The sequence below is a fragment of the Cebus imitator genome, unplaced genomic scaffold (assembly GCF_001604975.1).
Source record: "Cebus imitator isolate Cc_AM_T3 unplaced genomic scaffold, Cebus_imitator-1.0 Scaffold183, whole genome shotgun sequence".
In the NCBI taxonomy this organism is placed as follows: domain Eukaryota; kingdom Metazoa; phylum Chordata; class Mammalia; order Primates; family Cebidae; genus Cebus; species Cebus imitator.
This window is the reverse complement of record NW_016107498.1, coordinates 1,889,304-1,907,134: the sequence shown is the minus strand read 5'-3', so window position 1 is coordinate 1,907,134 and position 17,831 is coordinate 1,889,304. Positions and strand designations below refer to the sequence as shown.

At 40.4% G+C, this 17,831-nt stretch overlaps 1 protein-coding gene across 2 annotated transcripts in view; it reads right to left on the bottom strand.

Moving 5' to 3' along the window:
* Positions 1 to 220: 220 nt before the first annotated feature.
* Positions 221 to 17,831, bottom strand: part of SH3GL2 (SH3 domain containing GRB2 like 2, endophilin A1) — a 225,686-nt gene continuing 208,075 nt past the window's right edge. For both annotated transcript variants that reach the window (XM_017545936.2, XM_037744755.1), the window contains exons 4-9: positions 11,064 to 11,207; positions 10,099 to 10,232; positions 8,074 to 8,232; positions 6,317 to 6,420; positions 3,839 to 3,969; positions 221 to 1,797 (exon numbers count right to left, since the gene is read on the bottom strand). In XM_017545936.2, the coding sequence (XP_017401425.1) occupies positions 1,598 to 1,797; positions 3,839 to 3,969; positions 6,317 to 6,420; positions 8,074 to 8,232; positions 10,099 to 10,232; positions 11,064 to 11,207 (872 nt within the window). In that variant the 3' untranslated portion in view covers positions 221 to 1,597. The remainder of the gene's footprint in view (positions 1,798 to 3,838; positions 3,970 to 6,316; positions 6,421 to 8,073; positions 8,233 to 10,098; positions 10,233 to 11,063; positions 11,208 to 17,831) is intronic.

Here is a 17,831-nt window from a genome sequence, read left to right as displayed (position 1 = left end):
CCCAAGTTCTCCTGCTTCCTGGGGTTACCAGAAAGGTCCCAGTGTCCAGGCTAGCTACCTCCTTGCTGCTGAAACTTTTCCTATGTCTAAAGACATAGACAGGAAGTTGGAACCAGGTCTTGTTTGGCTGCATGAGAAGCAATGGAGACTGAAACCAGCCCCCTTCTACCCATTGTTAGACCCAATGAACTGACACAAAATGAAGGAGCGGAGCCTTTGGTTCTGTCTTCAGCAATATTTATTGGAAACAGCGATGCTTCCCGTGGCGAGAGTTTATACAGTAAGCAGTAAGATTTGCCTTTCACTCCACATGATCCACTACTGCAGGTGGCACATCGGAAGCAGCACGTTAAACCTCTGAAAGAGTCTGTACAGCTAGATAAATAGAACTCTGGATATCTAACAGGACTTTCATGACTGATACAGATTTTAAAAAAATACTGATAAGCATACACACAGCACTGTACACACAAAATGAAGTTGATGGATAGAAGGGGCAGAAGTAAAAGTAGCAACTGAATGGAGAAAGAGTTTTGCATATGCAGCCACATACCTTAAACTGCTAAGCACAAAAATCATCTTTATTTGGTCCTCATTGAGGGCAAAATATGCACAAACGATGTTCAAAGAACACAAGGTAACAGTGGAAAGAAAAGGGATTTACTGTTTCTCAGTCTATGGACTAGTGGAAAAATGGTTACTAGTGTTTTTCTCCTTGTGTCTCTGTGTCAAATGGATTCATGAAACATGTAATTCATAAATAAAACAGAAGTGAAGATATTTGTTCCCCCTTCCCTGTCCCCTTCAGAAATAGTCTAAACACATACATAGTTTCTGTACAGCAAGAAATTTAAGCTCGGATACCAGATTTCTTCCCAATTTCTCACAAAGGAGAATTTCCTCTTTTCAGCCCCTCTCACAATAATGCTGATTGTTAACTGTCTTACTGAAAAATAATTTAGAATTACCGCTCTGGCTTTAATAGCAAGGAGGGAAGAAAACTGGCCATACCTCAGAAATAGCCATAAGTGTGAAGAAGAACTGAGATGCCTATTTGCAGAGAATGCTTTGAAACACTTTTCTATGGATGCATTAAGAGACAAATTCATTCAGATCAGAAGACAATTTGCTGGTGAGGGAAGGCTTTCTTTGACAATTCCATGACTCTCGTATTTGGGAAGGGACATTGTGAAAGCAAAAGCTTTCTCCTCTTTGCATGGAGAAATGCAAAGAGAACTTCAGATGGCCCCTGGGTGATAGACAATATCTTCGGTGGGATGGTTTTTCTGTAGTGTGGCTCATGGTCATATACTAAGAAACCACAGCCTCCTGAGAACTGTGTAAACAGCAGTTCTGTGACTACTGGCTGGTCTCAGATGATGTTTAAAAAGCACATGCCATGCCCACAGGCTAAGAGGATATCATCCATCACCATGACTCCTGTGGGAGCCCACAAGTCAACCAAAGACACTTGGTGGGGCTGGATGACATGGACCACTGCGGCCTGCACTTGGGATGTGTTATAAGCAGCATTACCAAAGCAGTGGTTAACCGTAACTATCTGGGTCAAGAGGAGGTGAGCCAGCCAGCTAACATCCTAATGGGGCAGGGCAACCAGAATTTCCACATAATTGATGGGGAAGAAGCCTGAATGGCCATGCAGCATCCCCTCATACCAGTTCTCATCAATTTGGTTAGTGAGTGTGATGATATCGCCCTCTTTAAATCCCAACTCCCCTTCATTTTCAGGTTCAAAGTCGTACAGAGCTCGGCAGCAGGGCTGATCCATTTGGACACCTGAGAGTAAGAGCAGGAGAGAAGAGAAGAACACAAGAGGATGAGGGGTATTTAACTCACAGAATCTGCTGTCTGCTGCACCCACCTGGCTTTCTGCTCCCCGGCTTTCCTCCCTCATTCCTCTTCCTGTTGAAGCTTCTTCTTGCTACCAGACCTCAGTGTCCACTGCATTGGGCATCCTGCCCTCTACTAGTCCTCAGAGGTTTTCGGACCTTTGGAAGTCGCTATATATTCCTGCTTCTGTTTCCAGTATGAAAAATGGTCACATCTATTCTTGTGATACATACAAGAGTTCATTAAAGTCTGCCTTCATGATAATGCCCAGTAATAAGAGGCATAATGACTTAAGAAGAATATAATGATGTAGGTTAAGAACACAGCATAGCCAGAATTCTCTCATGTTAGCACTTTAAAATCTCTGCATATTTGAAAAAGTATGGTTAATTACATGGACAATGTTTTGCAACCTCAGAGTAATAGTTCGGTTATTACTCTTTAAAATAACAACCCTAGCCTCTGGAAACTGCTGTAATGTAATAAAAACAGAATAAAACACCGAGTTGAAATTCTTTTTGACCTTGCACAAGGTACTTCACTCTGAGTTTCAGTGTCTGAAACTGGATCTAACAGTAGGACTTACTACACATTAGTATTGTGGCTATTAAATGAGGTTCTGTAAAAAATCGTAAAATTTATACTTGGTAAACTGTTGTACATATAAATATATGGAGTGCACTAGAGCTACGGCATATAAAAAATAATGTACTCTACCTTGAGTAAAATAATGAAGGATGAACTCGCAACTCAAGAGGGATCTTTCCAAATACCAATGCATTAATATTACATGCACACACATGACAATAGAGACTCAGTCAAGCGCATACGGCTCCCATGCCGTCTAGGTGGCAGGAAAGGAAACAATGTAATTTATTTTTTTATTTTAGAGAGAGAAGCAAATTAATGAGTCTCCAGATGAAAAGTGAAACATATGGTTGGTTTCCGGGCAGGGAGAAGCACAGCTATAACAATTTCTATGACCAGTCCTGGTAGCCAGCTCCAGGAGCCATGGTTGCTTACAGCGTTCCTTGAAGCACTGAGTGCAAAGGACAGAGAGCGCCAAGCACAGAGGGCGCCACCTGCTGACTCAGACCTCACTTTTTTCCTTAATAAATCTCCTGAGAGCATGTTATAAAGTTTTCTACTTTAGAACATCAAGTACGGAGGATGCAGGAAAAATAAAAGAAAGCTGCCTGTCTCTAACAACCATATCCAGTATAAGACAGTTCCCACTTTGAACAAGCAATTGTGGAGGTTGAAAATGTCTCCAGCACAGACTGTTGTGTAATCTGTGTGCAGGGTGTGGAGAGCAAGTGTGACAAGGAAAAGAATGCTCTATTAGGTATGCGTTGATATTCCTGAGATTAAATGTCATCTAACTTTAATTATATCAACCTCAGTACAACAGCATGATAAACTGATCAGAGGTGAGGCATGGGAAAGGAAACCTAGCAAGTGTTGAGATTCAAAATATCTTCTTCTGCAAATATATTTAACCATATGCTTCTGTGACTCAAGAAATCCAGCTCATCGGCACATTTCTGGAGCCGCTTGCTGTCTGTGGGTTATATGTGAATGCATATGGGGACACGCTGCCCAGGGGTATTCATTGTTATACAGGCTGGATTCAGAGAGAACAGGCAGGAAAAAAAGATAACACTCGTGGCGCCAAACTGACAAGGAAAGATGACCACAAAAGAGGGTCAGAATAAAATATGTTCACGTGTGCTGATGACTGAGGGAGAAAAAGGGATATACCAAGAAAGTTTTATAGAAAAGAATGAAAGGAAGAAAATAAAAAGGTCAATGAAAAAAGACAAAAGGAATTGTTTAACAGAGTTTCTACCTGACGAACCACCCCAGAAGAAATATATTACTGCATATTTCCCATGCAGCCAGATTGGATTGTTCCTACAATTTCTGGAAAAGTGCCAATGGATATGCCAAGGTCTATGCAATAGGATCTGCAGTCTCAGCTCCTTACCTGAAGGTTTGGGAGTGCCGGTGTGGGAGAGACCCCCGTTGGGCTGAGTACTGTCTCCAGTTGGAAACTCCAGGGTCATTCGTGGTTTAGGTTGATATTCCCTTCTAGGCTGAGATGAAGCCTGTCTTATTCTGCAATAAAAAGAAAAGTGGTGGGAAAGGTTATGTAGCCAGTTAAGAAGTAAAAAGAAACATGAATATAAAGATTCAGGATATGCTTGGGTCATCCACCATTCTACCATGAGGAAGTGTGGGAAATCAAAAAAGGACGCTTAGTTTTCTTGTATGTGTATATCTGAGATTTTGGTGATGTCTTTTTATGGGGCCATATCCTCACTATCTTCATTCTCTCTCTCAATCCCTCACTTCCTCTTTCGTTTATTCAGAGTCCTTTATGCAAATACGTACCGTGCTAGGTGACAGGAACACAAAAATGAATTAAGACACAGTTCTTGTACACAAAGGATAAATGTTTGAGGAGATGCATACCCTATTCTCCATGATACGACTATTATGCATTGCATGCCTGTATTAAAACGTGCCACGTACCCCATAAATATATACACCTATGTATCTGCATTTTTTTAATTTAAAAAAAGACACAAACAGATTATGTTCTGTAAGGGAGACAGAACACGAACAACTGATTACCATAAATTTTAGTAAGCACTGTCAGAGATATCTACAAAGTGCCACAGGAACACAGGGGTGTAGTTGGTGGTGAAGGTGGGAAGGAGACTACCTCTCCATGGGGAAGGTAGAGAAGGCTTAAGGAAAGAACTAAAAGATTTACAAGAGTCATTTCCAAATGAAAATGTGAAAGGAAGTTATTCCATGCAGAATATAAAAGGTTTAGACAGAGGGAAGGAGGAAATATAGTGTGTGCTCTGAAGAGAATAGGCAGTTTGAGATACAGGGAGGAAGAGAAGAAAGAGGGAAGACAGAAGGAAATTGGAACGGTATGGCCAATAAGTGTCTTCTACCCACCCTTACATATTTTCCACAGTCTCAGGTATTCAATAAACAAAGTATGTAAGAGATTTGCAAGGGAGAGCAAGTGTTTAGGGTATGCTAACTGTAGAATAATATTGGTTTTGAACATATTTCAGAGGGAAAAAAGGAAAGTGCTCCCTTCACGCTCAAGAGACATTAAAAGGCATATAACATTCCTTTAGTATTTTGAAGTACATGGTTTTAAAACTTTTCTGAAGGCTTCAGCATTACATACATTTCCACAAGGGTGCACCGAAGGAAAATGCTCAATCAAACCATGAATCAAAGAAGATGCTGAGTCAAGATCAGCCAGAAGAAAACAATGAAAATAGGTGATGTTTTCAATGGTGTGAAGTTGAATGACTAGAGTATTCATCATGCATTCAGCCATGTTATCAGCTAGCTATGGGAGTTTAACCTGGCCATGAAACCTAAGAAAAAAGCCTGCTGAGGTGACCCTTTGAGGTATACATGTTCAGCAAAATAATCCTGTTTAATCTGGTAAATTAAAATAAAGCATATGATAACACAGGGCCACTGGTATGTAGCCACACAGGCTGTGCCCCACGACCCCACAGAGCCGCACTCACATGGTAGCTTCCTGCTGCTACCGCCCTGCTGTGAGGTGCATCTAAAGAGGTGAGAGCAGCTCTCTCTGATGGCAGAGGACTTGATCACCATTCAGAGAAACACAAGATGTAAAAATAAACAACCCTTTTTTTTTTTTTTTTTGAGACAGAGTTTCACTCTTGTTGCCCAGGTTGGAATGTAATGGTGTGATCTCGGCTCACTGCAACCTCTGCCTCCCAGGTTCAAGCAAATCTCCTGCCTCAGCCTCCTGAGTAGCTGGGATTACAGGCATGCACCATCAGGCCTAGCTAATTTTATATTTTTAGTAGAGATGGGGTTTCTCCATGTTAGGCTGGTCTTGAACTCCTGACCTCAGGTGATCTGCCCGTCTCAGCTTCCCCAAGTGCTGGGATTAAGAGCATGAGCCACCATGCCTATCCAGAAACAGTCTTTCAAACAGGTTATGGTTGGTTGTGAACTCCAGTCACACCACTGATTAACCCTGGGCTAGTTACTTCACCTCTCTTAGCCTCAGTTTACTCATCTGTTAGTCGAGGCTAAAAATACTTAGGTTACAGGGCTGTTATAAGATTGATGATGATGTGTATCCAGTATCCATACGGAACATCTGCCCAGCAAATGACATCCATTATCAGCAGTAGCATCCTGGTGTCCCACCTGTGGCAGCCAAAATATAATCCAACTATTGAGCTCTCATAAACAGAAAATTAGATTCAACAGAACAATGCACAAGACAAAACAAAATCAAAACCAACAATATACAAGGTGCCTCTGTAAGATAAGCAGGAATTCTGGCAGACGTTTGTCTTCAAATGTATTCGATGATTTCCATTTCTTTCTACATCATTTTATAGCAAGGAAATGCAAATGTGAAATGCAGGGAACTGTAGAATACCTTTCTTCCAGTCTGACTGTGACTTGCTGCAGGATCTGGACTGCCTGCTTGTGGTATTCCAGCTGAGCTTGCACAAGTGCAGAGAGCTGGCTCACTTGTTCAATCTGCAGATGGATGGGAAAATCATGCCTTAGTTTCCACATCACCATCCTTAAGCAGCCACTACTGTTTCACACATACAACAGAGCTGCCCTCAACACACAGCCCCTGCTTGATGGTGCTGATGACTGTGTGATGAGCCAACTAAGACAGATAGTTCTGCAGGTTTCAAATCGATCAAGGATAAGAAAGCATCCTTATGCCTAGAACCATGCATATCAGTACCATGAGGAGAAGCAACATTAGTAATCCTCAGGAACACCACATAGCTCTATAGAGTCTCATGCTTAGCCATCATCTTGTATTTGGGATTTTACTCCTTTTATTGATTTCCTACGGGAAAGAAGGTATACTGGCCAAAGGACTCTTTGTTCCCTATATTTTTCATGCTGTTCATACTGGTCCTCTTAATAAAGATGTGATAGTATCTGATATAACGCACCCAGAGAGGCGATATGGTATGAGAATCTTCTGTGCTCTCTGAGCCTCATCTGTAATGTAAAAGGATTGAATCAAATGACATCTTGAGTTCATTCCTGCTCTAACATTCAAAGATTGATTTCTCTTGATTTTGTGTTTCACATTATGATCCAGCTGGGTAGCAGCCTCCAAGCCCACAGACGCAGTGTTGTCCCATGAATTTGGGGATGGGGAGGGGTGCTGGGTGGCAGGGAAGGAGCACTGTGATTTGGGTCACCCCTCACGCCCACAGTATTCCTCTCAAGGAGTTAGGTGGACACAAGTTGTTTTACATAAACAGAAACCTACACTGTCTCCAGGTGGTAGGAAAGTCTGGATATGTTCAAATACCTCCCCTGCCACGGTCAGGAGCAGGCAATATGATGGTTAATTTTAGCTGTCAACTTGACTAGATTAAGGGATCCTAGATAGGTGGTAAAGCATTATTTCTGGGTGTCTGTGAGAGTTTCCAGAGAAGACTGGCATTCACTCAGTAGGCTAAGGAAGAGCTGCCCTTCCCTATGCAGGTGGACACCATCCACTCAGCTCAGGACCCAGAGAGAACAAAAAGCCGAGGAAAGGCAAATTTGTTCTCTTTTTGTTCTAGGGAACGGTACCCATATGCTCCTGCCCTTGGATATCACACCTCTAGGTTTTCTGGCCTTTGGATGCTGGGACTGGCACCAGTAGTACTGATGCCCTGTGCCCCACAACTGAGTTCTCAGGCCTCTACTGAATTTATGCATAGATCATCAGAAATATTCTTTATCTTTCCACTGTTGGTAAGTGAGATGTTCCCAACTTAACAATTCGTAGGCTTTACAACGGTGCAAAAGTGATATGCACTCAGTAGAAACTGTACTTCAATTACCCACACAACCACTCTGTTTTTGACTTTTAATGCACTATTCAATAAATTACATGATCTATTCAAGACTTTAACCTCATCATAAGTTAAGAAGCATCTGTACTTTAAGATTCATTAGCAGACAAGTATCTGGTTAAATCAAACTACAGAAAGGCAGAAAAAACTTTTCTATTTCTCAGTATACTTTATCAAAATTATTTAAAGGACATAACTACTGAAATTCTTATCACATAGTGTAATCAGATATTAATGCTTTAAGGGTTAGGCCCTTTAAAACATTAATGCTGTGCCTTGATAAGATTAAATTGAAAACCACAGGAGAGTCACTCACATCCATCTCCAAGAGATTGAACATGCTTGACTCAGCAATTTCCTTAGACTCATCAAACTTCTCTAGAGCTTGACGAAGCTCTTCATCTGGAATCTTGCCTTGTCGTTTCTTCTTATAATCAAAATCCAGGCGTCGACCCTCCAACTTCTTTAGATGATGCTGAAAAAGGCAAGGGCAGGAATAAGTTTTGGAAGGGCTTATGGAAAAAGCTTATTTGCAGCTTACTTCTCCATCACATCCACTAACTTCCAAATTAAGATAGGCTAAATTTTAAAGTACAATGTCACCGAGGAAAAAAGAAACATGCATCAATGGGGCCAATGCATTCAAAGGCTAAATATGGGGGACTATCTTTAAAAATAATTAAGAATAAAAGATAAATTGTAGGAATATGAGTGCCCTCTATTTTCTGGCCTTGTTGGGCCAAAGCCAAGCTGGACTAAGCCCTTCCAGCCCATGACAGAAACGGAGAAGGAACGTACATGCCCTACACACGTCAAAAGGACACGCTCACAGGGCCCACAGTCCCCATCTTCAAGAGAAATTGTTATCTCATGAGAAGCCAGAAGAAAAACACTTTCCTTGAAATTAAGTGAGACATAAATGGCATTCTTGCTTTTACAATCATCTGTTCTGTTAGAATCAAGCAAGTTGCTTATTACAAATATGGATTTCTTGATCTTTTGAATCAATATCTAGGGCTGGGGCCTAGGAATCTACATCTTAACACTTGCCCCAGCTGACTGATGGAGCTTTCAGGAAACCACTGATTTAGTTTAAGACTCTCTCTTGACATATAATGAAACTCAGGAACAAAATCTCACTTGGAATGGACCTTAGAAGGGATTATATCTAATGCTCCTCACTGAAGTTCAATCCCCTCCTGCACCGTCTCTAGTAGATGGCTGCCCAGGCTCTGCCCATCACCTCTAGTGACCAGGTAGCAGAGTAGTTTTCCAAAGCTATACAGTATTTTTTCCCCCAATAGCTACAGTCTTTCACTACTAATGGATGAAGGAAAATGCTGGATTTTTCCCTTGTTACTGGGTATGTATGGAGCAGAATGAAAGGAAATGAAAACAAAGTAGGGTGTGGTAAAAAAAAATGAAAAGAAGGAAGAATAATATTCTAGACCTTCCCTCACACTGTATCCCCTGCTCCCCATCCATGCTCTGATCCAAACTAAATGCTCATTTGGAAGGAAACTTCTTTTAAAAACATTTGAACTTACAGTCAGCTATAGGGTACCACATTGGAGTCAGAGTTGTATTTTGGATTTAGGGTGAGTCTGCCACTGACTAACTCTATAATCTTGAGCAAATGGTATGTTAAAGGAGATTTAAGCTAGATTAAGGAGGAGGAGGCCTTAGTTCAAGTTATGGCAATCCATTTTACACCCAACAAAGTTGTTTCAAAAAAGCTCAACAAATATTTCTAAGATAAAAAAGTGAGCAAACATTCCACCCTCAAAGACATATGAACTTTATTTATTAGAAATAGCTCAACTGTTCTACATGTTTTAGAAAAAGGATAGTTGGTATTCTTTCTCATTCCTAACAACTATTATGAAAATACTGATATAAAAACATATGCTTCCATCTAATTTTGGGCCTTGAAAAATATATATATGCTTATAGAGTGATAAAATACTATTTATTTAAGCTAACAACTAGTACAACTAAAATTTAAGTGAGTGAAATCAGTCCAGCAAACCACAGAATAATTAATAAAACTGTGTATTCTCAGGGAAAGAATATTATTCTCTGGAGAATAAGTCTGAAAAAAGCTATCCAATATGAAAATCAGAGAAGTCAGAGACAACCCTTATGAGTGGCACAGTCTTACCAGGCTGAAAAGTATCACATTTCTGTTTTCTCTCATTTTGTCTTACTAAGTTGTTTTGTAATTTATGTGCCCAGAGCTGGCAACACAAAGGGTAAGCTAAAAAAATGTTTTCTAAAGAAAAAGGCATCTGGATCTGTATGATTTCAACTGCCCACTTTCCAGAAGATGCATTGTACGTACTTGAATTTCCCTAAGATCTTTGTCATGAAGATTCTGAAGAGGGTCAATGAAGTTCTGCTTCACTTCTATGTCCAAAGAGTCTTTGACCTCCGAGAGTTCCCGCATGGCCTCCCCCACCTCACCAAGCGCTGGGCCTAGGAGAGAACAAAGCTCTTTTATGTTACGGAATAAAGATGAAATGCACTCACAATAACAGGGCTCTTCACAGATGAAAACCCAAAAGATTACCACTTGCCTTCTAAAGACAACAACAGACAAGAGAGAATAGGTATCTTCAGTTCACTCCAGGCAACAGACTCAATGCCCCCTAAGAGGGTAAATACCTCTCATCAAGAAGGTAACAGTTACTTTTTCCTTTCAAAAGCAATTTAGGAAGCTCCCTGTACCAGCTTTCCCTAATATGGGACAAGCTTAAGGCCAATATATTTAGCAGAAACAAGTACCAGAAATAGCAAGGTTCAACCACGAAGGAGAACCCATTATCATAAGGGGTAAAAGCATAAGATGTTGGTTGTGGTAGCGTTGAGGGGGACAGGGTGAAGGAATAAATCATGTCTCACCTTGGGCAGTAGAACTAGGTACTATATACAAGTGAGTAAAGATCTGTGAAAAAGCCCACGTGGCAGGGCCTTGAATCATGCTGACTGTGGCTGCTCACTCTGCTTCAATACTCAATGACTGCCAGAAACACTCAATAGAAAGTTCCAAGGAGGCATCTGGATATGTCAACCAAAGCTACTGTAAAGACTGAGGTCTCATGAGGGGAAGGGAGGAAGAAAACTTGTAAGATAATCACCTTAGAGCAGATGAAATAATTCTGAAAACAAATTTTTGGCCCATGTATATAACATCTAAAATTAAAAATCAAAATATAAAATTATGTCTGATTTCCCATAGAATTTCTTACCAGCACCAAAATCTCACAGACAAATGAAGGAATTATAATGTGAGGAATCACTTCTTACCAAAGTTGCAATCATCTCCAAGCTCTCTTCCAAATTTGAGCATGGCCTCCGCCAGCAGTGCCTCCGCCTGAGGATAGCCAGGGCCCTTCTCCTGGCCACGGATTTTTGACATGGTGTTGATCATGCTGAGCTTAGCTCTGGAAGCTGAAGGTGAAGAGAGAAGAAGCTTTCAGAGTAGGCAATGTGACACAGCAGAAACAGGGCCAGGTGGAGGATCAGGTCTCAAAGCAGCCTACACAGTAGCTCAGCTACTTGTAAGTGTACCTTCAGTGCCCTCCAGTGTTCTCTCCATCAGTCAGTCAAATCAATCACTTTTTTAAAGCACTAAACTCTCCCTTTCCCTTAAGATCTTATAATGAATGACAGGAATGCTGTTCTGGGTGAAGCAGGAGTACAGGCTCAAAGTCTATCACTGTGTGCCCTTCACCATCCTCCCTTCATTGTGGTGGCCCCTGCAGTGACTCTGTGGAGCTGGGTGCTTCCATGGAGAGCTTTTTAGAAACTCCTGGATTATGTGATGATCTCTAAATTTTATTCTAGTTTCATATTTCAATTCTAGGAGTCTACGGATTAAAGTATGGAACGAATGGTAAATTCTTGCGGAGTGAGCTTTATGCCTTGTTTCACTTATACCAGGTATGAAATAGAACTATTTTCAAAATCATTTCTCAACTAAGATTCTGATGGTAAACAGACCCATGAAGAACACAAATACTGTGCTCATTAAAAAGACTTAATCACTTGTCTAGCACATAACTAGAGAAAATTAGTTTTGTGCCTCAAAGAGAACATTTCGATTTCTCTTTCTTTGATTTGTTTTTACAAAAGAAGTTGCCTAGAAAGCAATTCCAGTTTTAGTGGTAAAAACAGCTTTATTAAAAAATTGTTAAAGCCTATGATTTAATTGATGCTAGGTTTAATTGATACCTAGGTTCCTCAGGTTCATAATTAGAGTTAGGATTACACATTAACCTAGGACTATACCCCAAATTCCATCATCATGGAAACCCCAGATAGAATCACAGCTTAAGGTACTTTCAGCATTCAGTGGCTGACACTTAATCTTGAACACTTATTTAACACAGGCTTTTATTTAAACTTTGAGTCTTAGAGGCATTGAATAGAGATGAGAAAAGTTATCAGGAGTGGACATCCTGTAACCCTGTTACAATGAGCAAGATAATTATGGTCCCTGCTTTCACAAAGGAGGGTAGAGTTTATTTTAAAATCAATTAGAGTGAAGTATATATACCAAGTGCCATGATAAGGGATTGAGGAGAGTCCCAGATATATGGCTCTGTCCTCGTCTGTCAGGGAGGGGCATTGCAAAGGATTCCTAGAGGGAAGTATCTTTAAACTTAGATACTTAGTAAGGCTGTGCAAGATAGGAGGTGAAGTTGAAGCAGTAGCCCTAAGGCTGTCGATAGTTAGAGGGGGTGACAGTCACCAAATAGTATGTAGCATTTAGTCAGGCTAACAACACATGTGAAGGCTGGTGGTGACTGAAAAAATATAAGATTCACTTATTTTCTCATATAAAAGGAATCTTATGTTAAATTTGAAAAATAGAAAATGCAGGCTAGGTGTGGTGGCTCATGCCTGTCATCCCAGCACCTTGGGTGCCCAAGGCAGGAGGATCACTTGAGGCCAGGAGTTTGAGACCAGCAAGGCAACATAGCAAGACCTCATTTCTACAAAAAAATTTAAAAGTTATCAGGATGTGGTGGTGCCCATCTGTAGTCTCAATTACTAGGAAGGCTGACATGGAAAGATTGCTCGAAGCCAGGAGTTTGAGGCTGTAGTGACCTATGATGGTGTCACTGCACTCCAGCCTGGGTGACACAGCAAGACTCTGTCTCTTAAGGAAAAAAAAAGGGAGAAAATCCCACAGAATCATTTTTTTAAGGGACAATACCATTATTTTCTGCGGTAAGCCATATCTGAGATCCAGGAAGGGCACAGTCCCCACCCTCAAGGTGCTCCAATATAGTGAGGAGTAAGACAGACAGCGACAACAAATATAATACATATTATCATGGCTAATATGTACAGTATACTAGGGGGACACTGAAGAATGACAGCACAAATAAAAAGCAAACAGGGCAAATAAGATAAGCAAACACCAGGCAATAAAAAGTACAGAATGAATAGAAGGAAAGGAAGAACAGAATAATGAAACTGCACTTGAGTTAATCCCTACAAATCCTATGAGGGTCATTTTACATTTAAGGGTGTATTCCTTTTATAAAAGCTGAATGTGGTAAGTGCTTATATCTTGGCTCTATTAAGGGCTGTCTCCAGGTAAGTAATTCTAAACAGTTTAATTAACATTGTGGCTGATTTTCAAATTCATCATTTTGAATGTTGTTCAACTATGAAGGGCTTTATTCGTTTACTACTTAAGAATATCTTGGATATATTCTATACTTTCATGAGAAGGAAGAAGAAAGCCATTTTCTATTAGCATATCTACTTCAAATAACCAAAAAAAGAAACCTATTAATCCACATATTTGAAGAGACGAGATTTTAAATTGATTCAAAAATTTCTTACATTTGTATTAATAATCCTGAGTTAATGAAACTTTAATGTTATTAAAAGTATCATCGGACCTCTGAATTAACCATCTTTAAATGTTAACAGAATTATCTTTAAATGATTGTTTAAAGCAGTACTTTAAGAAACTGAGAGTGAGCTCGGAAAACACAAATTAAAGCACTCAAATTCCTATTACATAGTCTCAGCCTGCATTGCTTTACCAAGTTGTATGCGCCCATAGAGATCCACGTCCCTTCTCTTCTAAATGAGCCTAAGTCCTCTTTTTCAAACCTAGGCTGTATGACTCTACTTCTAGGTGATTCCCAGAAGGAAATTTATTGGGTAAACTGAAACAGCAGGAAGATGACCATAAAAGGCTGACCTATTCCCAAAAGGGCCCCATTGTTTTGTCCTCTGCTAAAATGAGCAGTTTCTTTTTTGACCTTAAAATTTATGCTATCTTTTAAAGAAGACAAAACGGGGCAGCTGAGGCTCAGTCTTAACTCTCAACTCTAAAGCATCATCTGTAGCATCCCTGACAAGCTTTCTAATTCTGGGAACAGCCAAAGGGAGCTATAAGCTCTGCTGAGAATAAAATGGAAGCTCTGCTAGCCCTGCCTGAGTTATTTTCCTCTGACCTAAAAGCAGTCCCAACATGAGTCACTGCCCAGTCTGTCTTACAGCTACTTATCTAGTGTGGCAACTAGCTGGGGATGCTGAAAAACTCAGTACTTCTGCTAAACCGTAGTTTTTAACATTTTTATTTCCTAATCTAAACAAACAGGAAAAACAGTAGAGTCCATTAAGAAGGCTTTCCATGGAAAACAGCAGAGTCCATTATAATGAACATTAGCTTTGAGTTCATACAGACATAGCTAAAAATCCAGGCTGTAAATCTTGCTACTTAGCTGTGAATCCCTGAGAAATCTCTCATGTGTAAGATTGTTACCAGCAGTCAAAGATAAACACCAAAACCCAGCACAGACAACATAATAGGCACTGGACACTAGGGAAAATATTCTTTCTTTACCCCTTCCAGGCTCTCCTGTCTGAGTGTGTGTTCTGGAATGCTCTACTGACAACTTGGTTGCACAGGAAACTGCACTGCCCAGAGTCCCTTCCTTACATGTTTCCACAGACAAAAGTCAGAACTGGTCCAAAGTAAGGCTGTGCAAGATTTAGGAGGTGAAGTTGAAGCAGTAGCCCTAGGCTGCCGATAGTTAGAGGGGGTGACAGACAGATGCAGAGGTGCCGGTGGGTTCCAGTTTTTCTTTGCTCTTCCCTGCTGTGGGCTGAATAAGTTCATTTAAACATTTTAATTTTTTATAAAATGCTTCTGTGTACATCATTTTTTCAAATCCTCAGGTAAAGCTTTCCTGTTCAAAAGCACCATGACCTCCTACTGTGCTCTGGCATGGCACGAGAGGCTGCTGATTCAATCTGATCACACCACTCACTCTGGTAACACAGGATGGGTTGAGAGAGCAGGTCTCCTTGGCACCAGGCCTGCTTTTCCCTACACTAATTAAACGTTAAGGATTCCAAGGCTACCACTGGGTCTTTTCATTTCTCCTGACTCCATTTCATAAAGTACAGTTCCACTTCTCTAGTAGGCTAAAAAGCTATATGGTTTGCCATCATTCACTCCAATCGTCCCTTAGGAATCTGACTTTTTGGAAGCACTTCATTTTTAAATTATGCCACGAAAATCTGTTTTATGTGAGGATGATAAAGAGTGGTCACATGATCTCCCAGGATCAGAAAAGAGGCTCTTATTTTCCTCGAAAAAGAAAGTTCCCAAGCTAAATCATGAGCCCTATACCAAGGAGTTTAAAAAGATTAATTAATATCAATAAGTAGGTTATGCTGGAAATAATGATGCATCCCCTATACAGAAAAAATGTGAAGTTTCACTGCTTGGTTCAATAATCATTTACCAAAAATCTATTTTCAAAAGATTTTCCCTGTGATAAAGTGAGGAAAAGAAATATTCATGAAGTACCTATAAGGTAAAAAGGCTATGGCTAGGGAGACTCTGGGAGAAATGAGGTGCAGCCTCTACTCTCAAAAAGCTTATTATCCAGGTGGAGAGTCAGCATGCTTGCTCACTCCTGTGAGGCAGAGCATGGTCGAGGCTGCAATGTATTAATATTTACAATGCAGAGGGCACAGCAACAAATTCCACCTGAAAGAGTAAGGCCGAGGAGGCTAATGAACAGGTGACACTTGAGCTGGACTTTCTGGAAGAGTGAACTGTAAAGGGAGAGACCTGGGAAAGGCCATTCTAGGTACCTGGAGAATCTGAGTAAAGTCACAAAACAGAGACAGATCAAGTGTTCCGAGTTTGGGACAATCGGAACTCTCAAATGCTGCTGGTAGGAAGATAAACTAGTAGAACATCCTGAACAACAATTCAGCAGTGTTTGAACAGACATATACCCTGCGACCCAGTAACTCCGCTTCTATGTGTATATCCATCATGTATGTGTACATGTATAACAGATATCTACAAAAATGTGCTATTCAAAATATCTACAAAATGGAAACACCTAAATGCTCATCAGTGGAGAAAATGGACAATTAAACTGTGCTATGTTTTCACAAGGGAATTCTACAGAGCAATGAGAATGAAAGAAGTAGAACACACAGAAAGTTGAATCAAAAACACCAGATCAAAAGAATACATGTTCTATGATCACACTTCAGTTACAGAACAGATAAAGGCGTATAGTGTTAGAAGTCAGTGCAGCTAGTGTCTGTGGAAGGAGCTTTTAGAACATTGACAATGTTCAGTTTCTTGAACTATGTACCTTTAAACAGAAGTATCAGTTTATAATAGTTTACTGAGCAATATACTTATGATGTATGTGTTGTAGTTTTTGTATGTTACAGATCAATAAAAAATTAAGAAATTTCACTCCTAAAGATCCTGATGTAATTGTTTTGGCATGTGGTCTGGACATGACAGTTTTTAAAATCCCAAAGGTGATTCTAATGTGCAGCCAAGGTTGGGAACCACTGTGTTAAAGTCTCTAGACTGAAAGCCTGGGAGGTGATGATACAAATCTGAAATGAAGAACACAGGGCAAAGAGAAGATTTTAGAGAGGAAGTGTGTAAGTACTTCAACTGCAGAAACACAAACCTAACAGTATCCATGTGGTTGTACAGCAGACAACCAAGTAGATTCGTCTTGAGCTCAAAGGAGGGTGGAGGTGGGGGCAAGAGAAGTAACTTATCTGACAATATCTGGAAACTTGAAGTCTAGGCCATTAGATAACAGAAAGAAGCAGAAGAAAATAGCCACCCAATGAAGATGAAACAAAATTCAAGAACAGTTTTTTCTTCAGGTGGTTTTTATATAAGGCAGGTGAGATTAACCTTTAGTGTCTACTCTAAGCCAGGAGCTTTATATAAGCAATTTATCTTAATCTTCACAACTATGTGAGTCTGGTTCAATTATTCCTATTTGTAGAAAGAGGGATGGGCTACATCTATAAAGTGAGGATACGGAGCCTCAGAGGCTGGAAAGCCTATCCAAGTTCTCATAGTTACTAACAGGCAAAGATTGGATTCAGGTTCAGCTCTGAGCCACTCTCAAACCCATTCTTTTCCCCATTCCATCAAATTTCCCGTGAGACTAAAAGCTTCAGATGGAAATCCCTAAGTCTCCCTCTTCACAAGGAAAAATCCTTCCCTAAAGGCTTTTACTAGTGGTGGTCAACCTGATGCATATCAGAATTACTCAGAACATTTTAAAATCATAGATTTAAGGACCCCATCTCTGTCTTAATGATTTGAAATATCCAGTGGCTTAGGCCACAGAGCATGTGTCCAAAGGGCCTTGGGGATAAGAGTAAGCAAGCCTGGGCACTGAAGTCCCACCTGTTATTAGCTCTGGGCAATTGTATCACCTCTTTGAGTTGGTAAGCTGATGATTCTCATGTATCTCTGCAGGGCAGCCCTTTATACTGTATTGCAGACTCAGGTATTCTAATACCTACTTGACCGTACTAGGATGCGTAGGTCTCTCAAACTTAACATATTCAAACTAAACAACAGATTTCCCATCATCATCCTGAACCTGCTCCTCCTATATTTACTCTCAATATTAATGACTATGACTCCATTCATTTTTCCACCTGCTCAGGCCCTAGACTTCATAGCCATCTTTGATGTCTCTCTTGCCTCATATGTAATTAGTCAGCAAATTCTGTCAGCTCTACATTCAA